Source organism: Pseudonaja textilis, chromosome 1, assembly GCF_049901715.1.
Source record: "Pseudonaja textilis isolate UNSWEBS1 chromosome 1, rPseTex1.2, whole genome shotgun sequence".
NCBI classification, from domain to species: Eukaryota; Metazoa; Chordata; class Lepidosauria; order Squamata; family Elapidae; genus Pseudonaja; species Pseudonaja textilis.
In genome coordinates this window covers 213,969,355-213,995,494 of record NC_141990.1, presented here as the reverse complement: position 1 = coordinate 213,995,494, position 26,140 = coordinate 213,969,355, and the positions used below count along the sequence as shown (strand labels likewise).

At 37.5% G+C, this 26,140-nt stretch overlaps 1 protein-coding gene across 5 annotated transcripts in view; it reads right to left on the bottom strand.

Moving 5' to 3' along the window:
• Window positions 1-26,140, bottom strand: part of SEMA5B (semaphorin 5B) — a 601,210-nt gene that overhangs the window by 213,569 nt on the left and 361,501 nt on the right. For 4 of the 5 annotated variants that reach the window (XR_015740811.1, XM_087920416.1, XM_087920414.1 and 1 more), the window contains exons 6-11: window positions 24,835-24,897; window positions 18,032-18,130; window positions 16,121-16,334; window positions 11,819-12,104; window positions 5,019-5,154; window positions 3,538-3,745 (exon numbers count right to left, since the gene is read on the bottom strand). Coding sequence is in view for 4 of the 5 variants with exons in the window: in XM_087920416.1 (XP_087776542.1) it covers window positions 3,538-3,745; window positions 5,019-5,154; window positions 11,819-12,104; window positions 16,121-16,334; window positions 18,032-18,130; window positions 24,835-24,897 (1,006 nt within the window). In the remaining variant the exon portion in view is untranslated. The remainder of the gene's footprint in view (window positions 1-3,537; window positions 3,746-5,018; window positions 5,155-11,818; window positions 12,105-16,120; window positions 16,335-18,031; window positions 18,131-24,834; window positions 24,898-26,140) is intronic. The other variant, XM_087920417.1, reaches the window with a different exon arrangement.

The following is a 26,140-nucleotide window of genomic DNA, read 5'->3' as shown; positions in this document are numbered from 1 at the left end:
GTAGTTTTGATTGTGTGGGGAATAAATATGATATAGATAGATAGATAGATAGATAGATAGATAGATAGATAGATAGATAGATAGATAGATGAGAGATGACATAGATAGATAGATAGATGATAGATGAGATAGATAGATAGATAGATAGATAGATAGATAGATAGATAGATAGATAGATAGATAGATAGATAGATAGATAGATAGATAGATAGATAGATAGATAGATAGAGATAGATAGATAGATTACCATTTCGGTACCATGTTAACTGAGAGTAGTTTTGATTGTGTGGGAAATAAATATGATATAGGTAGATAGATGATAGATAGATAGATAGATAGATAGATAGATAGATAGATAGATAGATAGATAGATAGATGATAGATGATGGATAGATGATTGATAGATAGATAAATAGATGATAGATAGATAGATAGATAGATAGATAGATAGATAGATAGATAGATAGATAGATAGATGATGGATAGATGATGGATAGATGGATAAATGATTGATAGATAGATAATAGATGATAGATAGATAGATAGATAGATAGATAGATAGATAGATAGATAGATAATAGATAGTTGATGGATAGATGGATAGATGATTGATAGATGATACATAGACAGACAGACAGACAGACAGACAGACAGACAGACAGACAGATAAACAGACAGACAGACAGACAGACAGATAGATCGATCCAGAGTATGCGGTGGCCTAGAGGTAGAGCTCTCACCTCACAATCAGGAGGCTGTGAGTTTGATACTAAGTAGAGGCAGATATTTCTCTCTCTGAGCACAATAAGAATATATCTGCTGAACAAAGGTCTGCATCGGTCAACTTGACTCTTTCTCATGTTGGATATTATGAGTAAACCAATGAAAATGAGAACTGTGTTTGGGATTGCATCTTTCTAAAAAAAAATGCTCCAGTGTGGAGACTACTTGTACTTTAGAAAATATTCTTTTATCAGATGGACACAGTATGACTTTCAATTAGGTTTTCCCAACTCAAGAAAATAATGTGTAGTTATGGAATAAATTATAGTAGCACTTAGAGGACCCATTTATCTTAACATAAAATCAACTTTCTCTTAATATATACCTTTTTTTAAAAAAAAATGGAGCCACAGCATAAATTATGTTTTGGTAAAATGTTAATCTTGAATTCTGTAACCAAAGTAAATTATTTTTTATAATAGTCCAGGGACTTATCCAGGTTCTTCTATCTTTAAAAAAAAAGCCAACACTGAAAATCAATCTAGTAGCTAAAGCTTAGTAACAAGCGTCACATAAGGCACTTTCACTGATCGCACCAGAATAGCAACTGTTAAGAACATGGAAACTTTTCTACTAATCTCTACATTAAAATAACTTTAAATACAGAGAAATTGAAAATGGTTCTGTGGTTTTCAAGAATAAATTTAAATAGATGTGTGTAAATTTTTATGTAAATGTATATCTATATGACATGCATGTTTTAGTCAAAGGAGATATAGAAGGCATGGCAGAATGCATATTTTGCAGATCCAAGATCCCAAATTCGATTTCTGGGGGCGGTGGGGAAATGAATCCGTGATCTTTACCTATATATTGGAGAGTTGTTGCCAATTAGAATAGATAACATTAAGTTAAACCAAGCAGGATTATGTTAAAGTCAGGCAATTTAGTGTTCCATACATGTTTTGAATTAAAATTCCCAAAGCCTCAGCCAGCATGACTAATGAATTAAGTTTCAACCAACTGTTGAATACTAAAAAAAATCACCAAAATGTTATCTTAATTCCTGTATTTCTAATAGCACAAATATGCTTCTTAGAAACTGTCTATGCTTTTACCTAAATTGCTATCCAAGTGCAAAGCAATTTAATATTCCTTATCTGAGAGCCTGGGTGTATGTACAAGAAAGCTGACAACATAAGAGAAATTTATTCTGCGTATTCCCACCCAAGTACCTTGCTATCTATTCTAAAACAGAATCTTTATTCGGAAAACATTTGTCATTCATAAAAATACCGTTTGGGAAAATATTAGGCAATTCTGTTTTTGTTTATAGGAGGTCTCTTCTCCATTAGCCTTTGATAGAGGCTCTGCTTACTGTTGAGGAGGGGTATTTTTTTTCTCTCAAAAGGGATGCCAGCAAGGGCTGGGCTTCAAAAATTTTAGCAAAGGGTTCTCTGTCCAGTTGCTGGATGGGCACGGCCATGGTGGGCATGGCCTAGTTGCCCTCTTGCACCATGGTGGCGAGGGGGGGTGTTGCCCAGGAGCTTTCCTCAAGCCTCTGTAAGGGTCTCTGAAAGCCTCTCCCAAACTTCTGGGAGGCTGGTTTTTCACCCACCCCAAGCCTATATGTGCACCCTGCAGTTACCTGCATCCAAAATGGGCCCTGTGGGGCCAGCCAGGAGTGGGATTGGGGGGGGGGGTTTCTCCAAACTGCACAGAATCTTAGCTAGGGGCTCTTCCAAACCCCTGTGAACCCCCTGGATGCCAGAAATGAAAGAATGGGACAAGCTAAACTGTAGAATATAACCAAATTCTGGTAAAAATGAATTACAGACTCCATGAAAGGGAAGGACCTGGATTCAATCCCTGTTCAGTATACGATCGGCTACAACTTTTGGAGTATCCAGCCTCTATCTGAAGATCTCCAGTCAAAGAAGGGACAGGAGGATATTCATAGCACTTCATGAGACAATTTAATACAATGAGGCAAATGGCAACCAGCATCTATTTACAACAGCTGCAGCATCACAGGGTCACCGATCACCATTTGCGACCTTCCCAGCCAGCTTTCAATATGCAAAATCAATAGGGGAAGTCAGATTTGCTTAACGACTATATGATTCATTTAACAATCGTGGCAAAAAAAAGTTTTTAAAAATCAGGCAGGACTCACTTAACAACCTCCTTGCTTAGCAATAAGAATTTGGGTCCCAATTGTTGTTCAGAATTTGAGGACTACCTGTACTCAGTTTCATTCTCATATTTTACTTCCTTAATTTCCATCACTACAAGCACCACCAGTGGAATGAGCGGGAAAAACAATAATGATCTAAAAATAAGGTCTCTAGAATCCAGGGTAACTATTTTATTAAGATTATATGTTGCATTCAGAATTCACTGCTTCTTAAAATCATCTCTTACTCTTGCTTGGCTTATATCCTACTCATAAGGATAGTATTCATCATACTCATAGGAGCTGTAGTGGTGCAATGGTTAGAATGCAGTATTGCAGGCTGACTCTGCCCACTGCCAGGAGTTTGATCCTGACTGGCTCAAGGTTGACTCAGCCTTCCATCCTTCTGAGGTTGGTAAAATGAGGACCTGGATTGTTTGGGGCAATATGCTGACTCTGTAAACTGCTCAAAAGGTACTATAAAATGATATATAAGTCTAAGTGCTATTGCTATAAAGAAAGGCCAATTTTCATAGCATTTTTATTTTTGAAAACCCTCAGTGTGGAATTTAGATGATCATCTGGATGGATTAATGGAAGATGATAAGAAAAGCTCCTCTGGTATGAAGCGCACTCACCTGTCCCAATGTACATCACATGGTAGAGTGTATCCTTGCCCTGAACAATGTCAACCACCAGTTTGGAAAAACGGATGTTGTCCTGAGTAACATAGGGGTCCACAGAGACAGGTTGCACCACATCATTCATTAGGAACAAGCGCTGAGCATCCTGCAGGATCCTTTCTGTTAGATTCTCATTGGGGCCATCATCATTCAATATGCCACACTGGAAGGAGAAGGAGGAGGAGGAGGAGGAGGAGGAGGAGGAGGAGGAGGAGGAGGAGGAGGAGGAGGAGGAGGAGGAGGAGGAGGAGGAGGAGGAGGAGGAGGAGGAGGAAGAAGAAGAAGAAGAAGAAGAAGAAGAAGAAGAAGAAGAAGAAGAAGAAGAAGAAGAAGAAGAAGAAGAAGAAGAAGAAGAAGAAGAAGAAGAAGAGAACAAAGGTATTTAGTATCATATTATTTAACTCAATTATTTAAAAGTTTACCTAAAATTTTATTGAATAAGTAGTTCTGTCATTCATTTGTAAGTACCTTTGGTTTATACAGGCAATCACAATGTTATCTCTAATCTCCTTACCCTATAGCAGCTACCACCAGAAACATATACCAATAATAACTTATTTTTGGCGAATGACGAAGGTGGCTTCATTCTGACAGTTTAAAGTTTGATCTAGACATGGAAGATCTGGCTTTGTTCCTAGCCTGGGGTTAGATTGCTTGTGAAAGAAAATTGTAGAGGCAATTTTTTTCCTACATGTCATTTATGTGTTTTTGTACAGGCGGCCATGCTCCCTTTTCATGGTCTTTTACATGGTCCTTTAACTATTACATGGTCTTTTAAATAAAAGACCAATTACATGGTCTTTTAAATATTGTAAATTGCCCAAATTTTTTTTGTGAGTCAGGCAGCCTCAAAATCCAATAAACTAAATTTATTGTACTGAATAGAATTGAAAGTTTACTGTCAAAAAATATAATCTTGGAGATGGACAATGTTAACACAGGAAAATAATGTATAGCTTTCCTAACTGTTAACACATTTAGTTATTGTAAGATTTGGGATTGCAAAACTGAAGCCTACATTTGACTATCAAAGATCACTGGATGACTTTTGGCCAACCACTATCTTTAATCAGCTTCAAAGTATTGTTATGGAAATGAAAATAGAACTGGGAAGTCTGTCGGCTCAAATTCCTAAAAGAAAAGGAAGATATAAAAGGAAGATAAATAGACACTTAAGTGAATATTATCTCCTATAATCTTTCTTCCTGGCTATATTAAGCTAAGAAATGACACAAATAATATCATTCTATTACCCTTTTATATACAGCCAGAGCAAAGCTTCTGTTCCACTAATTCATACCATCTACCCATATAAACTTAAATTCCTTATATTCAAACTTGATATGCTAGTCAACAAGCAAGACTGATGAATTCCAATGTTTTACTGCAGATGAAACAGAAGAGTTTCTGAGTGAGTTGAGATTGTCCTAAAATACCTGAAAGTTTGGGATTGGATTGATTGTTGGCAGCCATGCAGATCTTGGATTTTCCTGGTACCGGAAAGGCCCATTAAAGGCTTGTGTAATAGCACTGAGATTGAAGGCACACACTGCTGAAGCAGCAATACTGTTTCTAGACATAAGGACGGAAGGGAAGAGAAAGGAAGAAAATCAATTTAATCTTTGGAGCACTGACACTTTCATCATAACAGACATCAAATCTCAGGAAAATAAATGACACATAGATTGCCAAGAAGCAGCACACAAGGCTATAGGCCTCAGAAGGGATGAAAAGAATCAACATGGATGAGATGACAATTAGGAGACATTGAAAAGCCACATACCCCCAAACACGTCAGGTGATTTAAGACTGGGAGAAGCAATTTTGACATGGAAAGTCACACACAAGGAATATTAATACTGATACCCCATCAATACTGACTGGTAGTAAGTGGGTTTAATTTTTAAACCTCTAGTTTATTTTTCAAGGTGAGATTTAATTTTAAGCTCCACAGGTTCCATTGCAACCTATTAATTCACCCTCTTGACGAAGTCCAGCCACATCTATTAAAGTAGCCATTCTATTTATATAAGAGGCTCAAGACATGTCAGAAATAAGGAACTTGTCTAATCTTTTACCTAATACTGTTATCTATCAGAACTTCAGAATATATAACTTTCAGGAAGAAGCAGCTGAACACACTCCAAAGACCTAGAATATGATCTACTGAAGCAGAACTCTGAAGCAAGCCAAATCTTAGCAAACCGTTATTGGATACCATTAACATTGTTGTGATTATTCCCAGGTTATTCCCATTATTCGCTAAATGTTCCTATATGTTTTTGTACATTCAAAAAGTTTCTGGTATAGATTTTTCAATATCCAAATGACTTATAAAACAAAATCTCTACAGATTCTCCCTTCTTCTGCTAATTAAAAAGAAAAGAAATCTTGAAATGATACTTTTTTTAACAATATATTTATATCTCTAGGAGTATGCATTCAGTTTTCCTTAACATAGATCCATTAAAATCAAGAACTGCAGTCACTTAACTGTGGTCTTTGTTTAATGCACATGTCAGTCATTATCAGATTAATAGTTGAAAAGGAAACCACTTAGCTATTACAACACACAAGTGCATTTTTGTGGTTTAAGAATAGATTGGAAGTAACAGCTGAAATACAAGAGTAGGTGAGAAAGCCAAACAAAATATTTGACATAAGTTTTCAACTATGCCGGATCTGTTTTACTTATCTACATAATATTCTTTTCACTCTCTCTTTTCAATCTATTTGAGATAGTCTATCCTTAATCAAATGAACTCTACAAAGAGCTGAGATTTTATAATTTGAAGAGTAACAGTTTTAAGACAAAGTACTTGGAAGGGCCAAACTGAAGATTCAAAACATTTCTGTGTTATTTTAAGTGGTGGGAAGAAGGAGGACAACCATCAAAGAGAAATCAGCGAGTTCAAAATAGTTTTTAAAAAGTGTCTAAAAATACAGAAGGCTCTTTCCAAACAGCATGAAAGACATGTTATCCTGCTGTTCAAATATCTGAATGATTGCTTTTCATATTGTGTCGCTACTGGAAATAATTTGGATTTCTATGAAAAGAACATTTTTTTTTACTAAACTAATAATGTTTTTTTTACCAATGGGAACAACTTCCAAGTTGTAGGAAACAAGTATTTGGGTAAAGTATTTAAAAAGGACCCTCCTGGTCTAGCCAAAAGAAAAGAGATCCTATGAAATGGAGAAAACAATATAAAGATCCATTTTTATTATTTTTTACCCGTGTTAAGAAGCATGAATGCAGTTTGTGTGATATTTGAATTAGTATCCTAGCAACTTCCAGCACGTGCTGCAGGAACTGCTTATGAGTCTAGCATTCTTCACAAGGGGGTTAGGCCACACTTTTAGGAAGACTCCACCAGGCTCATCAAAACATCTTAAGAACTTTCTTGATCTGTACCTGAACAGAAGATCCCTTTTTCCTCTTGCCAAAGCAAAAGCAGTTGCTAAAGGAATAAGTCTGCAGGCTTGCTCTCCTCTCCCAGCCATCCTTCCCTTCCATTGAGCAATGCAGCAGTTGGCTGTGAACTTGTCAAAGCACTGCATGATGAACCTTTCTTCATTCCTGCCTAAGTGTTACTGACATGTTGCATGTTCACAGAAGGCTGCTCTTTAGACAATGCTAATGACAAATGACAACCTAATGCCTTCAGGCACAAGTGGAGAAGCAAAATAATAGTCTAAAAAAGAAAAAAAAAACCACCTGCGCATGGTTAGAGACTGGAATGGGGTTTCTAAAGCAAGCCACTGAATGTTTCGCAGCAAATTTTGTAGCAGAAACTCATATTTGGATGATTCAACAGGTTTTTTGCCTTGGATCTGGCATATTGGGCCGAGTGACAACTCTGTTAGCACGCAGTTGTGGGCTGAAAATGCAGGACTGGAGCTTGAACAATAAACAAGGAAGCCTACCCTGAAAACACTTGATTCAGAGATATTCCGCTGATTCAAACATTCCAAAATTTCAAGTGAAAAAGATACACAGAAGTATACAAATACTGTAGTGTTACAGTATGCAAAGAATTCCAAACTGTCTTACAGAGTGGTTAAGTATTATTATGATTATGATTATTGTGATTTTTTTTCCAACAATGATGATGATTCAGTCATGTCTGACTCTTGGAGATTCTATGGACTAGGTCTCTCCACATCTTCTGATCTTGCATTAGAGCTCTTTGAGTTGTCCTGCGCTCTGTTTGGTGTCAGCTTTTTTTCAATACTAAGCCTTTATCATTTCAACAAGGTTTCTGGTGTCAAATAAATGTTCAAATCAGCCACCATTGCTTTATGGAACCATAAGAAGTCAATGTACTTGGAGTGAGGTAGATTCTGTTCTCAGGATTCTCAAAATCTTTATCCAACTATACTTCTTGAGCAAATCAGCTGAAATGTAGTATCTCTGTATAATTTAGTTTCCTAGCCCACAAAGAACCTACTTTCCTAGCTATACTAATAAGAATAAGAATCGTGAAGAGCAAGGAGCTACTGTATTAACCTATAAGTAGCTAAACTTTTGCCCTCTAAAGTCAACCTGGGCAGTACATTGCTTCCCAAAAAATGTGCCTGCAACCTCTAGAGATTGAGAATCTTCTGAAGAAATTCTTGGTTAAAGTGAACAAGAACACTGATTAAATACATAAAGAGTTATCCTATAAGCTGCTTCTGATTTCATCAAAATTCAGATGTGAAGGTAATCAACTATGGTTTTTAGCCTAGCCCTGCTATCACTCTTTGGGGAGAACAGTTTTGGAGATAACTTTTTAGAAATCAGCAAGCCTTTGCCAAGAAAAGTTGCATTCTCCAACTCTATGTAATGGCTATAAATCCACTTCAGGAACCTGAAGATCATGGACATCAGTACCCAGAATCCCCCAGCCAGCCAACTTGCTAGATGTATGTTCATTGTTCACTGAGTGCATGTTCATTGAAAGAGCATTCTGGTTGAGAGATTCTAGCAGCTGAAGTCCAGACACCTTCAAGTTGCTACGGTTGAAAAACACTGCTCTAAATCATTCCCCTTCAGTACAGGAACTCACTTAGAATTCTCTTCACTGGTTTTATTTTATTTTATATTTATTTGCTTGTTTGTTTGTTTATGCCGCCCATCTCCCCTACAAGGGGACTCTTGACAATTGGCTAATACTGTATAAACACAGAGCTAGGCAGGCAACACCCACTGCCCCAAGTTAACTTATTTTGCAATTCCATTTTGCAAAATATTATTGCAAAGAAAAACTCTTAAGAGTATAGAGGAAGTCCAAGAAAGACTTTTCTGATATACTATTATTAAGTTTTGTCTGCTGTATAATCACATTTATGTCATACGGGTCTCTGAAGAATTGGCGCATTAAATGAAAGTGACAGATTGTTGGGAAAGCAATGAACATGCAAAAAAAAACAAAAAACCACCCCACAGCATGTCCCTCTCCAGCATTTATGGGTATATTTGATCACCATTTCATTTAAAAGGCAGACTGGCTGTGTAGTTTCTGGCCCACCAAAGATTAATAGGCCGATGAGAAAACACATCGTATCCAAAAGTTTGTAAATGTTTTTCAGTGACCCGTCTGGAAACTTTAATAACAACTCTTTAAATATTTCAAAAGTTGGTTCCCTAAATACCTTTTTTCCTGCTGACCTAGCTTTGTATTATGCAAGAATGTACAATAAATTGGAATATGAGACATTTTTCCACAATGAAGTGTACCAAACTGGCTGAAGCCTTGGGGTTTTGTTTTTGTTTTTGCTTTTGTTTTGAAATTGCTATTGACCTCATTACATGAAAGCTTCAAGGTTTGTGATTATAGATACATTTTCCTCATCCTTGAAAAGCAAGGGTGCTTTAAGATACAAATAAGGCCCCTTTATATCAACCATATTACTGGAGTGAACACAAGGCTTAATTTATATGCGTGAAGCATAAGCATGACACAAGTCCTGATAGAAGTTAAAAGAATAATTACCATTATTTATCTAGATGGCTGACAAATTGGAACATTTTTCTGTCTTTGAATATTTGAAAGAACATTGTGTCACAGCACAAAATTTTTATTTGATCTAACTTCAGCTATTATCAATAATAATTTGTCTATTCACTTCTGAAGATGTTCTCTAATGTCTTTTTTCTTCTTAAGTTAAAGAAAAAAATAAGACATAATTGGAGATAAACTCCTGTTTTCTACTACCAGGGGTGCAGTGTAAACAATTAAGGGTGAGATGGAGAAAAATACATTAACTTCTATATATACACTGAACAATGAAAGAAACACACTGTTCCCTGCAGAGGTGGTATTCAGCAGGTTCTGACCAGTTCTGGAGAACCGGTAGCAGAAATTTTGAGTAGTTCGGAGAACCGGCAAATACCACCTCTGATTGGCCCCGCTCCCATCTATTCTCTGCCTCCTGAGTCCCACTGATCGGCTGGGTCATCTTTTGTTGCCCTGAACAGGAGAACGGAGATGGAAAGCAGGTTAGTGGGGTGGGGAGAGAATGGAGATTTTGCAGTATCCTTCCCCTGGAGTGGGATGGGAATGGAGATTTTACAGTATCCTTCCCCTGCCTTGCCCACCAAACCACACCATGCCCACAAAGCCATGGCCACAGAACTGGTAGTAAAAAAAATTGTGAATACCACCACTGGTTCCCTGATTCATCAGAGACATCAACTTTGGATAGTTACCAAGTAAGAATCCTCTCCAGCTAATCACACCTCAGTTTAATACACCAAGATATGAACAAGCTTTGTGCTTCTCCGTATCAGTCACAGCTTTTCTTTGGAGTCATCCACAGATAAATCAGACTATAATTTCCAATGTTATTCCTTCTGGAAAACCAAGGTTCATGAATTTGGGACTAGCCACAACAAGAAACTCCCCTCCCCCTCCAATTCCTGCTGGTATTTTACTTTGTTTATGGGAAGATTGCAGGGAGAAAGTCAACGAGGAAGACAGCAGCAAGTTCCAAGTCCAAGGTCAGCAGGCAGGCAAGGGTCTGCTGCTGGCTGAGTGACGGAGCAAAGTATGTGTGTGTGTGTGTGTGTAAATACATGTTGGGAAACATACCTGGAGGTCTGTGAGGGGTGCTGCATAAGTCGGGACAGGCACTCAGGTAAATGACATGGATTGGGAATAGTGTACAGAGGTGTGCAAGAACTGCTACATAGATCAGGGAAGATGAAGTGGCACAGGTCAAGAATGGAGCCTGGGGATGCGTAAGGGTGGTGCATGGTTTAAGGAAGGGGGGATTAAGAGTGGTGCATGGGTTAACGCAGGGGGATAGCAGGATCAGGAATGTTGTGTGGGCATGTGTAAGAGATGCCACACAGATGGGGGTGGGGGCGGTGAAGGTCAGGGAGGATACTTGGGAGTGTGCAAGAGGTGCATGAGTTGGGAAAGGAACATGGGGAGATGGCATTGACCGGAAAGGGCATGCAGGGGTCCTTCCTCCCTGTTGTTGTTGTTCCCTCCCTCTGTGTGAGGGAGGGAACAAGGGATTTGAAAGTGTCTAGAAACTATCCTGGAACACTGAAAACGAGGAACACCTGACTAGCAGTCCCAACTTCCCCAAATTTCATTCCCTCAGGAGTTCTAGATTTTGGACTCATTCTGTAAGTTTCTTTATTCATTAGATTTTGAAACTGCCTATCTCCTCACAGAGTTAGTCCATTTGAGGTACTCTGGTTCAAAAACGGTTGGCCCTGTGATGTACCATTTCGCCCAGGTATAAAAGATACAGAAGGAAAAGTTTTAGCAGTATACAGATATTCTCATTAGGCATTTTACCAACTTCCTCCTCTGAACTTATTTTTTAATTTACCCGCAGTAATTGTAACCAACCCCTCCACTCCAAGTCCTCTTCAGATATTACAGAAAGAGCTACATTCGCAGAGCAAGGAAGGAAGTCCTCTTAAGCTTCAGCTTATCTTCAGGTTATTCTGCAGGCACCCATGTATTTTACCAAGGGATAGTTGAAGATACCGGCACAGCAAATATAAGATGATCAACACCCCCCTATAGAGTACTCTCTGTCTCTCTCTGTCTCTCTCTCTCACCCTCACACACACACACACACACACACACACACACACACAGAGGCAATTTTAAGGTAATTGTTTAGTGGAAAAATCCTTGACTTCTTAAAATAAATACAGCATTATAGGGGAAAAAAAGCTCAAAGCATTAGCAACAACTGAGTGGGAAGACAAAAGAAATAACAAACTCACACATTGGTTGTGAATACTCCATAGATCAAATCCTGTTCAGGAAGATAAAATGTGCTTTGCAGTTCATTGTAGTAAAAAGGGATTTCTCCAGAACGGGAACAATTCAGCCGAGCCTTCATGAAAGTTGTCCATGTATCTTCCAACAAAAATCGTCCCCCAATGTCATTTTTACAAACTCTGGCCACACGAGAATAGACTGTTTTTCCACAGTCATGCTCTACCGCATTCTCACGGAAAAAGAAGTAAGTGAACAAACCAATGTCATAGGCAGCAATGAAGTTGGGCTCTGGAGAAAAATTAAACCATAAAAACAGTGAGAAATACATTAAGAAATTGGGCTTTCTGTATGAAGTATGGACAAATGCTCACAGGGGCCGTGAAGGAGAAAAGCAAATCTTTTCCAGAACATCTAAGAAATAAAAGCAAGTTATGGTCTGATACTTAAAAGCACATCAATAATTGATTCCTCAGCATCAAGAGATAAGTTACATGTTATAAATAAGCCATCAGTATCAAAACATAGAGGTAGAACACATACAATCCTCATTGTTGTTTTTGCTTTTTGGTTGTTTTTTTCCTCATGGAGTTGAGTTGTGCGTTCATTTTTAAATCATTAGGTTGAGGATTTACTTGGGGTGAGATATACGGGTACAGAGACAGCAAACACAAGTAATATTACTTGCTTGCCTGTTGGCTTGTAGTTAATCGATGATAAGCAGAAATTCCCTGGAGATGTGAAAAGCTACATGGCACTGTTGTCAGCAAAGTCCACCAGAGTTCAAGGAGACTTTCAAAAGGAGAAAGGTTCCTTACTAATGCAAGCCTCAGAGGGAAGCCCATCATACTGAGTGTTTCAATGTTGCTTTTCAGTCAGCTAATTGGTTAAATGAATAGCCATTAAACTTAACAGCCCCATTAATCACAACAAGCAAGTATTTAAGGCATTTTGCAAGATTCTTTCAGCTAACACATACACAAGACATACCTTCTCTCAAATGTGAATAAACATTAACGGCCTTTAGCCAAGTGCACCTTCGTTCCAGGGATATTTTATTCTTTTCCTTACATTCAGCTACCTCCAATAAACAGCAATAACTGACTTTCATCATTAAATCTATTTGCACTGATTCTCCTATATCCCAGGGATCTGTATCAACGGTGCACCAAAAGTGCTTTTTAAAAGGCAACTGGATTTTGTTTTGTTTTTTCTTGAAGATGTTTTGCTTCTCATCCAAGAAGCTGCTTCAGCTCTTCAACCAAGAGCTGAAGCAGCTTCTTGGGTGAAAGGGGAAATATCTTCAAGAAAAAAACAAAGTCCAGTTGCCCTTTAAAAAGTACTTTTGGGACAACCATGACCTGGATGATTAAGAATCACCATAAACATTTACCAATGGTGCAATTTTCCCTAACTGCCTAAAAAACAGTCTCATGAATTATTTCATTATTGAATTATTTGGTCTGTATAATTCAACACACTGGTGATAGCCGTAGGCCCATTAGTAGGTCTTTTGAGAGATGATTCCATATGCAGAGGAGATTGTATAAGTAATTATTTAATATTGGAAATGATAACATGGTTTGATATATTTTTTTTCAAGACAGCAAAATTAAACTGTTCAAATGCAAATCTCCATAACCTGGGCCAAAAAAACAACCAGAAAAGATGGAGGAAAATTACATTGATCAAAGTTATATGAAAGAAAGCAGAAGGGTTTTTAAAACATCTCAGTCTTAAAAAGTACCCAGGGGGACATTGTTAGTTGAGTGAATAAGTCAGCCAAAGAGTACAGCAAACTCAGTTCTTCTCTTTCCCACTGGAATTGTTTCCAAACATTTAGAAATGTTCTTTTTTTAAAAAAAATCCTAAAGTCAGATGAAATTGCCTGAGTCAGAGCTGCCATTCTGAAACCGCAATACAGCACAATCTTGATTCAGTAAGAGGATTATACTTCCACAAAATAGACACAATGGCATTCTTAACAGCCACCTACACCTAAGGAACGGCTGTTCCCATGAGATTTTGTTCAAGTCTAACCCTGAGAGGTCCTGTAAAACTTTTTTTGCCTGAGTCAACTTTTAATGGAATAGTTAAGAATAGTTAAGGAATAAAAATTCTGAATTTGTATCTGCTATTTTGCTGGTCTATGGCTGTGCAATGTGCCACAGCAATGGAAACTAGGTACCTACTTACAATTTTAGGAGGGAAGAACATTTTCTTAGCTTTCTCATCTATAGTTAAAGTACAATGTTCCCAATTGTAAAGAGAAACGTATTATAAATGTATCAAATGAAGAACACAAAAAAGTTAACCAATCGTGCATGCACATTAACAACGCTTGAAAGATGTTGCATATTGACATCATGTCAAAATGAAAGAAATGTCCCCGATATTATGTAAACTTCAGATCAAATACAAAAAGCTTAATGTTAAATTTAAGACGTCTTTAGGAAAAGAGGGCCAAACCTTTAAAAAGCTGAGTCAGCATTGGAACCTTTAGGATATGAACAATATTTTAAATGAGGGGTACATGACAAATGCCATACAGAGGAGCCAACTGTGGCATAATGGAGAACAGATTTCCTTATTTCTAAAGGGATGGAGAAAGTGGGGTGGTGGTGACATGTACTAGCTTTGTGATATAACCATGTAAAATCACTGGGAGGGTGTTGCTTCCATTAAAATCTGGAGTAGCTAGGTTTTAGTGGAAGAGTTCAGCTCTACCAGATCTAGTAGTGAAAGCATATTCCAGGTCCCTTCTTATCAAACTGCTGGGAAACTAAGCCCTCTAGACCAAAAGAAAGAAAGAAAGAAAATGCTAGGGAATTCCTAGAAGCTTGCATTTAGACAAACCAGCTATCACTTAACACACATATGTATACACTATTAAAAAGAGACAATCAAAAAAACTAAGAAGGAAACAAAAAGATCAGAATACATCTTCTCCAGCAGCTTGCACCCAGATAAGTAGGGATTAAGGCTAGAGAAACAATAGAGCCAAAAACAATACCCTAATCAAGAAACTACTAGGGAGAAAACTACTTCCTCACCAAAAAATGGCAGGCAAGCTACTGTATATAAACAAGGAATTAACCTCACACTTGCAAGCACTGATGATATTACCTAGTTGCATAATGAAATGTCTTCAAGGAAACATCAAGCACTAAGGGCTCCACATTATGGGAAAAGCTAGCAGTCAATAATGCTAAGAAAGGTTGAATGAAGGAGAAAAGGACAACTACTAACAAGGTGAAAAAATTTGGTTCAGCAGCAATGGGGGAAAATTTTAAGAGACTTAAAAGGCCAACCTGAAGGGCCAAAACAGATTATTCTGGAGAAGGTCTATCTATGTGAGCAAAAACTAAGAGTTTGGGGTAAACAACAGTTGTAATGCAGCCATTACTGTAAAACAACCCTTTGGGACTTCATATAACATTAAAGTGCCAAGCTGTCCAGCATAGGAGCTTCAGTTATCAAATTTACCACAGGGAAAGGTATAGCAAAGTTAGTGCTTTGTGGCTTCAGTATAGAGATTAATTGCACCTCCCCAACTATTGGGTGTAACTCTTGAAAGCTTCAGGTGTTACTGTATGACCAAATTGTAATTTTAATGTGAAGACAACATTCTTAAAGATATAGCTGGAAATTAATTATAGTTAATAAATTATAAATAATGAAATAAAAGGAGATTGGTTTTCATGCTTGTACTAGTCTGAAGCACTGCTACTTGAAATATGGCCTCAAAAACTATATGTGATCACTTGGGGGGAAAAACAAAAATGGTGAAATCTCTGTTTTGAATAGGTTTACAACTGAGGAATCCTGTATTTTTAAAAGACAAAGCACCCAACAGGTTGGAAGAAAGCTGTTGCCGCCTCTTATCTCTGCATAATCACGGGGTAAACTTAGATGCCTGACATTCTGGTGCAAGAAACATGGGTTTCATGGGCTATCAAGCTTTTAAATATATGATTTGTTTTAAGACATAGTAGGATATAAGCAATACGGTAGACATGTTTATGCAGCTGTAGGCAACAAGAACACAAATGGAATATCTGGCAGAATCTGCCCTTGCATCAGTTCTCAGAATAAGAAAAGATAAAGGCCTACACCCTATCAGTCTTGTTTCTGCATTTTTATTGGTCTTACTTCTGTTCCTTTTTATAAGTTCTAGTGAAGTTCAATCTGGGAGCAAGCTCCTTTCTACTGTATTCAGGCTGGATTTTTATGAGATAAGAGAAATAATAGTTTTCTAAGACTGTCCAGTTGAACTAAATGCTCTTCACTACACCAGGAGTTCTTACCATTAAGCCATTTAGAGTTGTACTGTGCTGTTCTAAGAGGTGGGATGTTTCCAAGGCTGCGATAAATGGCTGGATCCCGTCCAGAAAAGTCAATGACTGTCGCAGCATACAGTTCTCCCTGGGATGTGATCACAGCTGTTGAGTTGTGCCGGGGGTCGTAGGGGCAGCGAGCTACCCCATTTATTTTTTCAATTATTTTGCTAAGATTTCCTACCTGTATTTAAAAAAAAAAAAAAGCCGGAAGATAAAACAATGAAGCTAGTGAGAAAAAACAAACAAATACAGCTGACCAACAAAATGTGTAATATCTCACTTCACTGTAACTCTGGAAGGTGCTATATGCACTCAGGGCAAGAACTATGATAAAAGGACTTTAATTATTTTAATGATCTGCCATGGGGTAGCAGACTACACCTGTGCCCTTTAGAGTTAATTATGCTTTTATTTTTAATACATGCACAACCAGGACCTAAGGGGCACGGCAGGGAAAATAGTCCTCCAGATGTTACTGAACAACTTCCAGCGGCATTCATTATTAGCTATTTTGGGTGAAGTAACAGAACACTGTAGTTTAGTGACATCTGGAAAGTCCAAGGTTCCCCATCTCTTTCATAAGGATTATCGGGCAAAGTATTATTGTCCTAAAAACATCTATTCCATTGCTATTTCTGGTTCTTGACTGATTGACTTTCTATGCCAGTCCCTGGATCTATCTCAATTCTAGGGTCACATCTTCATCTTCTCAAAATGGTTCAATGCATTCTTCTCATCTAAGTTCTCATCTAAAAGACTGTAATTCACCCATTTCAGTTCTTCATTCATACATTGAAGCTGAATCTCATATTTCATATGGAAGACTTTACCTAACCCCTGAAATTCCATTGCAACGGGAAAAGGATTTGAGTCCCTCAGGTAGGGCTCTGAAGAAAGTCCTACTCTTGGAGATACACTCAATGATTCCAAGTATGCAAGACTGCTTCTGGGGACACTGGGACACACACAGGAAGGCCTGACTGATTATCACAAAGCTCTGGGTTTAACCCAGAAACAACTAGAAGCAAGTTCCAGCAACAGAATTACATATAGAATAGAATAGAATTCTTTATTGGCCAAGTGGTTGGACACACAAGGAATTTGTCTTGGTGCAAATGCTCTCAGTGTACCTAAACGAAAAGATACATTCGTCAAGAGTCAAGAATCATGAGTTACAACACTTAATGATAGTCATAGGGTACAATAAGCAATCAAATCATACTAGGAAACAGTCAATATAAATCATAAGGATACAAGCAATAAAGTTACAGTCATACAGTCACAAGTGGGAGGGGATGGGTGATAAGGAGCGATGAGAAGATTAATAATAATAGTAATGCAGACTTTGTTAATAGTTGGACAGTGTTGAGGGAATTATTTGTTTACCAGAGTAATGGTGTTTGGGGGAAAAAAACCTGTCCTTGTGTCTAGTTGTTCCTTTTATGAAATCCTACATTTTGAATTTAGTTTTTTATTCACTTTAAATATTTGTCTGGAATTTTGGACCAAGAGTAGTTTTTAGCATTTTTCAGAGCATCTCCCAAGCAGCTCTATATAACAGTACAGACATGATAAACTAATGAATACAGACATAATTTTTAGTAGAAAGTAGAACTGGCCCATCTGCTTATGTTGCAAAAAAGGCACAACACATTTTTTAATGTCAACAATTGCAACTATCCTCTTTGTACTGTAAGATATGCTGTCCTTTATTATTACTTTTTCCTTCTTGTCTCTTACAGTGGCACCTATTAAATCCAATTAATGCAACATTAACGTATCTCATCCCTAGTGTGATTTATAAGAAACAGGGTGTCCTTTATCATACTTCCATTCTTATTCTCCAGCAAATCCTGAAAAGGGAAGGGTACAATTTACCTGTCTGCTGGAACATACTGGTGAAAAAGCATTTGTGCCGCAAGTGAAAACCTTCTTGCCATAAACAATGAGAACGCGAACATAGTTTTGGCATTCCTCCTAAAGCAAAGACAAGAAAAGACACTTTACAGAAAGATGGCCAATCTAAACTGCTAAGCTTATTAGAGTTTAGTTCCAAGCAAAGATAGTAACTGGTCTGTTTCTGGGATCTGCTGCTGAGCTGGGAATGGAGCATTCTGAAGAACAGGGTAATTACTTGTATAGTTTAATAGTTTCTAGAGGTGTTCTAGCTCTAAAAAAAGAAAGCTTGTTTTATTCAGAATGCCATGTCCAGATTATCTCCAACTGCTTTTGATTTGGATGACTTACTTTCAGCAATCACTTCTGTGCCACTGAGTAGCATGCTTTGGGGAAAAATTGAATACTTCAGAGTTCTCTAGCATGCATTGTTGTGACAATTCAAGAATTCTGCATGTTCTCCATTTCACACTCTGTTGTAAATATCATGCTACAGTAACACGGATGAGAATGCCTCTATATCAATTGTCTTTCACTGAATAACTGGAGAAATATAATGATAAATTAAAGAGCATAACTTTTAGAAAAATATATGCCATGTTTAATTTTAAATACTAACTAATGATATTAAGCATGTAAGCGATCAAAGAACACTAAATTCAAGACAGATACCCCCAAAATTATGTATTGGACTTTCCCAAGTTGGGAAACGTAATTTACTGTAGAAAAGATCAAAGTCACAGATTTTTGAGTGTTTGCCTTTCATAAAAATGTACTTTAATTTTATTAATCTCCTCTCCATTATTTTAAATCAAGTAATCCCAACTGTTTTTAGAACACAAAACTATGATATAACTGGATGTTAAAGACCATTCAAATCTTCTCCCTCCCAATTTATTTAGATTTTTTTAAAAAAATATACACAGTGTAGCTTGCAGCACACAGAATTTGGTAGATTCAGACTCTTTATTAAGGGTTGCAAAATTCAGTTGAAGAGAAAGCGCTTGCAAGAAACACTGAATTACAGTTAAGAAAATCCAGATTGCAATGTATGTAAAGCTAAAGTTAAATATAAACAAATCTTTGCTGTAGCCTTTGTTACAAATTCAGTATTGAGCAAGCCAGGAAAATTCATTTTCATAAAACTGAGAATCCCCCTTGCAGTACATTCTGTAAAAGAGAACTGGGCTATTGGCAAAACTATTGGCATAACTCAGAGCGCTTCTCTTAGGGAGATGGGTGGTTAAGAAGTGTGAAATATAGATAAAATAAATAAACATAAATCTGAGACATTGCATGATCCAATCACCAAAGGAGGAAAATCATCATATTTCATTCAGTTTGATCAGTCTCTTTGTTCAAACAGTCTATTTTACAGAAATTCAATAAATCTCCAAATATAAGAAGCGCAACACTGGTAAAACTGCATAATCAAAAACACTCCAATTACTATGTACAGAGACTTCCTATCCAACCCATAAATTATAGAAGCTTTTGTATAAATGTTATTCTCTGCCATTTTAGAGAAATTAGCTGGTTGATTAAAACTATACCTTACTATTTTCCCCTCTAGGCTATCTTATAAAGAAATGTCAACAACTTTGATTGCAGCCATACAATGGGTCAGAGGTTTTGTTTTGTCTTGTTTAAACACCTCTAGCTTGAAATAACTGTGGTCTATGGATTTCTATTTGTGCAGCTTCTGGGGAAAGGGGTTAAGTTTGATATATATTCAGGAAACGTAACTTGTTCAAATGATCTTATGTTCAATTTCTTTCTCATTATCTGGAGATTATAAATGGCCACCAACAAGAGACTGCAGCTGAAGAACCAGCTCTTCCAGAAGGTCAAAAACATTTTTTCCAGTTTCCCAACATAGAAGCTTGTGTAAGGGTAAGCAATTCTTGAAAAACATTACAATATTGGGAGCTTTGTTAATACACAACCACTCCAAATGACCCCGAAGGCAGAGGAAGATCCTTCCATAATTACAGATATCACAACTTCCTTTAATTTATGAAATTGGAATCATTTCACTGAAACATTAACCACAATAAGCACTACACATGTGGCCTACAAGCAAAGTGTCAGATGTCCTTGTTGTTTGGGGATGTATTTTATAAAGGAAGTCAAGACATTTATTTGAGTAGATAGCAGAATGGGAACTGTCACAGTTGGCCTGGGGAGCACACAGAATGAGTGTATCAAGATCACAGTGTTCCTTGGAGAGGTTCACATGGTTTACTTTTCATTTCCATGATGACTTGCTGAGGGATCAGATCTCAAATTTATCTCAGCCTGGAAGCAAAGCTTCAATACATTATCTTTCAGAAAAAAGATAAGCTGTCGTTTGTTCTATACAGAACTAGCAACTGCAGTAATGACAAACAAAAATATACATGCTTGGAGCTGAGTTTTATGATCACATCCAGTTAATTCCCTTCCAACCACACTGCAAGTGGCATATCAGAATCAGGAAAATTTCAGTTTGGTCTTTTCTCTCTGATGTGTTCACATGCTCCCTGCAAACTGTCTTTTACATAGGCAGAAAATAAAAATGCAACTCTCTATTAGTAGCTCAACAGTAACTAATTTCACTGTTCTACTGCCCTAGTGTTCTGTATGTTGTATTTGTCCTGTTTAAATAGCAATGATTAGTTGCTAATTAAAGAAAATTGTTGATTCTCCATAATATTCTAGAACATTTGCTTCTATGAAAACAGCTTTAACCAGGCTTGAGTTTGGACTATCCATAAATAGTTCAAGATTATAGATTAGAATGTATACCGCATACCAGTGTTCCTCAAGCTTTCTGGGTTGGTGGCCCAGTGTGTGGAAGAGGTGGGGAAGAGGGAATGGTTTTGTGCAATGGTGGGATTCAAATAATTTAACAACCGGTTCTCTGCCCTAATGATATTTCCACAACCAGTTCACCAAACTGCTCAGAAAGTTAACAACCTGTTCTTCTGAAGTGATGCGAACTGGCTGAATCCTATCACTGGTTTTGTGTGAGGGGCAGGTATGTGTGCATACAACTTCACTTAGGTAAGTGGCAGGTACATGTGCCTGCCATTCACTCGAGTGAGGGTGTGAGCAATGACATCTGCCACTTGTGTGAGCGGGGCTGCGCATGTGTGAGTGGGGCTGCTGCTCATATGGCCTGATTCCAAATAGCCCATGGCCTGATAGTGAGCCACAGCCCACAGGTTGGGGACCCCTGCTGTATACTATATATATCAGGAATTGGCTGGCACTTGACTTAAATGCTTGCCTAGCTGAGTATAAGCCAACATTTAACTTACATACACAATGTTACTTATGATTTGCTGGATAGCTGTCAAGATTGCTTTTCCACTTCTTCAAGGAAAGAGAGTTGCAATAAATATTTAGACTGCACTGGCATGGAGATACAGATCTTATGAAAACAATTTGCAACAGTTCTTCAAATGTAAGGAATAAAATGGAAAGAGATAAAATTCACAAATGAATGCCCTATACCACTTTAGAGCCATGGTGGCGCAGTGGTTTAACTGCAGTATTACAGGCTAATTGTGCTGACTGCCAGCTGACTGCAGTTCGGCAGTTCGATTCTCACCAACTCAGGGTTGACTCAACCGTCCATCCTTCCGAGGTCAGTAAAATGAGGAGCCAGATTGTTGTGGGTAATATGCTGACTCCGTAAACTGCTTAGAGAGGGTCATAAACCCCAGTGAAATGTTATATAAGTGCTATTGCTATATGTATTAATAATTAGATGGTCTTTGGACTGCCATAAGAATTTGCTGAGTCTTCTGCTGAGTCCCACTAATTTTTATTTTTCTTCTATAAACAAGACACTTTGTAAGTTAGTAGCATTCAATCTATTGGAGAATCCCTCTGCAAACAGGACCTTGATAAAGCATAATTAAGAATTGCAAGACACTTCCTCACCATTATTTAACTAATAACAAGAAAACTAACAAGACACTTGGAAAACTGTCTTAGGCCCTTTGGACCTCTGAATTATGTACTTCAGTACTATCTGATGGCTCATCAGGACTTTAGAAAGATGTATTAAGAAACAGATAATGGGGATTTAGGCTTTTTTCCTTTGTTCTCTCCAAGAGAAAGCTGTTCTTCCCATCTTTATTCAACCTAGAGACATCCAGTTAGAGAAGTGGGTACCTCCAAGCGCTGTCTTTTAAGAATGAGTCACTTCATAGCACTGTAGCATCCTAATAAATGCCAACTAATTCCTAGGAGCAGAATGATGTCACTGAGATGGGGCATGGGTTGTATTTTCACTTCCAGTAGTGTCTGGTCAGTGTCAGGGTGGCTAAATAAGGATCCTATCTTTGGGTCCTACATTCTCTGTTCTATAGGCTCCTTTGTGGCATTGAAGAATTCAACAGAGTAAATATGCCTACTGAATAGTAGCACATTGGTTGAGGAAGAAATTAGAAACTCATTGCCACTCTGGTTAACAGTCCACAGAGAAATGCCACTTTATTAATCCAGATATTGGTACCACATTTTTAGACCAGGTGTATTAAGTTGTCACCAGCTCACCCAAGCAAACTTTTTATCCTTCTAGGACATAGCACTTCTGCCATGATTGCTGCAACTGTGTCAATGAGTGATGAATTAAAAGTAGTGATGATTATATTTCTTGAGAAAAGAGTCATGGGTTCCATGCTGGAGTTGCTGAGTTTGGATGGTAGGACTTTCAAAGGGACCTTGTTTGAGATCAGGTACTATTAAGGGTTTTCTATTAACATCTCAGAAAGAAGATGAAGCAACAATATACAGTACATCGAGAGCTGTATGACAAAACAGGAAAAATGACAGTTGCCACACTATGCGTGACACTCTGTTCCTCTGTATCTAAATGCAATGCCAAGGGAGGAAAGGCTTAAATGTCAGTTCTATGATCACCATCTTGTAATCAATGTATATTACTGAGCATTATCTCCAGGGTTAGTTAAAAGTTTAGCTATGTCTAAGAAATGAGGAAGACTATATTCCACAGTCTTTTCAAAAGAAATTCATTCAGGAATAAAGAGACAATTTTAATATATTTGTTGTTGTCTGTGCTAATTTTCTTTCTGAGTATCTTGCTGGCTGGAAAACACTGTTATCAACATGTTCTCAGATACCTATGTTTATTTCTTCAGATACATGATTTTATTAATCAATGTTGTGCAGCTTGCAGAAGATTCAGAAAGATTTATCACTTTTTTCTTCTTTTACTATAGTTTATTTCTGCTTTATTGGTAAAGCTTGCAAGCAGTTTTTTTTTATAGGAAGACATAGAATACGGGCCGCATTCCACTTTGGTAAAATAAGGACTGAAACATAAACATTTGGAAAACTAAAAAGATAAGAATTGACTTGTTAAGGCTTGTTTTGTTGTTATTCTTGCTGTTCTTCAAAAGAGTTCTGTCTTGAAAGAGTTCAATCTTAGCCATCAGCTTTTTTGAGTGGTAAAGTAGTTTTGAATTTGGGTACAATTTGCTGATTTTTTTCCTCTTTGAGTTAACCTATAAAATAGGCATCTGATTTTTACTGAGGAAAGATCCAAGATGCTTGGATGTGGAAGCATTGGTAATATGTCCACTAAAAGATCTTGCCGATGATCCACTGTATTCAAGTGCCAACTAGGAGGAGATGTTATGCCATGCAACTTCAAATGACTCATTTCATGGAAATAAAGGCACACGTCACAGTTTAATTCAAATCAAGTAACTGTATTCTATGAACTTGAATACAGCTCCACTGTCTGGAATCTGCACTGTATATCAGACATTAATACAATTAGCGAGTCCAGAAGTATTTTACAAGAAGAGTACTATACTCCTCTGTTTGCAACAGAATACTACACCACCAGGCTTGAGATTCTAAGTTTAGACATCCTTGAACTATGCCGGCAAAGACTGGACTTAAGCATAGTACATAAAATCATATGATACAATGTTTTACCAGTTAATGAATATTTCAGCTTTAACCACAACACAAGAGCGCACAACAGATATAAACTTAATGTAAACCACTCCAAACTTGATTGCAAGAAGTATGATTTCAGCAACAGAGTGGTCATGTCTGGAACTCGCTACCTGATTCTGTTGTCACATGTTCAAACCCCCACTCTGAAACTAACCTCCACTTCACCCATTCCTAATAGGACTGTAAGGGGCATGCATAAGTGCGCAATCGTGCCTACCATCCCTGTCCTATTGTCCCCAATTATAAGTACCTATTTCATGTATTTATCCTTATGTTTATTCTTATTTCTATTATATTGTAAGCGTTTGAAAAATTAAATGAATAAATAAATAAAATAAAACTTTTCTGAACCAGGAGTGGAACACTTGAGAAGGAATTGGTTGGATGGGCATCATGGTGATTTAAATCCAAAAGCATACTTCCCTGAAATTATAGTAAAACCAAACTAACTCTTAATCAGAAATTTAAACTAAACCCTGCAAGTAGATCTTCTATCTAAGTAGATGTTCTATGGGTAGATAGACCCATCTATCCCACAGAAATCCATTGTTCTAGTCTCCTCCCAAAAAGTGGAGATTAACTTTAATTTTCCATGAAAACATTCCTAAAAGACTATTATCCAGAATCCGAAAATATGCCATTAGAATTAACACATATTTTACCTTTTTGTTATAATAGCATCCTTTTAAACAACTCGTATCACACATTTTCAGGTGAAAATTCCCCATAAACAATTACATGAAATCATTAATATTAATGACGGGGGTCTCCATACATATGAAGAAATAAGATAGGAGTCTTACCTCAGTTTTTCCTTTACTTTGACATGATCTTCTGGTGTCTTCGTCTGAGCCCCATTCTGTTGCCTAGGGAACCAAAACAGCACCATGAACCCTGGAGTCAGGCTTCCTTTGGAGTCACAGCAACATTTAAAAGGGAGCCATGCAGGCCGTTTTGCAGCAGATCCTATGATAGATCTCTTGCTTTTTTTATGTTCTCTTGTGAAGTACAAAGGAAAGACAGCAGATGACAGACCAACCCTTGAGGGACCAAGATAGCAAATGCAGGAATACAGGGGAAATAATTATTACATTTTCATGTAAATGTACTTACCATACAGGTAATCATTGGTCAACGACAGTAATTGTCACTGGAACTTCCATTACTAAGCAATGTGATTATAAAATGTAATATCATGTGCCCACATCGCTTAGTGACAGCAATCTGGCAGTCTCCATTGCTACCTCAGGGGTCATTAAGAGAGGACTTTCTCACAGCTTCCTGCTGGCTTTCCAACAACTGAAGTCAGTGGAGAAGTGGCAGAAAGTTGCAAGTCACAGGGGGATCATAACAAGTAGGTAAGCAGCTTCTGCCAGGTAGGGAAGGATAAACTAGGTGTGCACAAAGGGCTGGTTTGGGGTGGCTGCTTCTGGGTGGGGGAGGGTGCAAAAATGTGCTCAGGGTGCTGGTGCACCATAAGGTGAGGACAATGGAGTTTGGGGTGCAGAGTGTGGAATTGTGTGAAACCATGGTAGTTGGTAGCCACAGATGAACCGATTCACATTCTCCAAGTTAGCCCTTCCCAAACAGAGAGCACCTATAAACTAATTTTTGTCTCTCTGTATCCTCATTGGGACAAATAACTTTTTGTGATGTATAATGCACGCATGTGTTTAAGATAAATAATTTAGAAAGAGTTGGGGTTCTCTCATCCAAACTCAGACTAATAAGTGGGCTCAGTGTCTGCCATTTGTTTTAATTCGAACAAAGGAGAATCATAATAATAAATCTCTTCCATATGACATTTATTTCAACTCTCAACCAAATTCAGTGTTCACTCATATTCAGTTAGCAAAAATAACTGTAACTGAGTTTTATGAACTTATATACACCAATTAATTTCAATAATTTTAGATTTTAAAAAAAGTATAACTGACTGATGTATACACATTACCTAAATAGAGATTATATGTCACAGACAGAACCTAATAAAACAAACCCAATTGTTAGAATCACTGTATTCCCCAGTCATTTGGAAATATCCTCTACACATCTCCTGAATGCTGCAGCTTGCAGCACCCATTAGATTTTTCTCTTCAATACATTCAC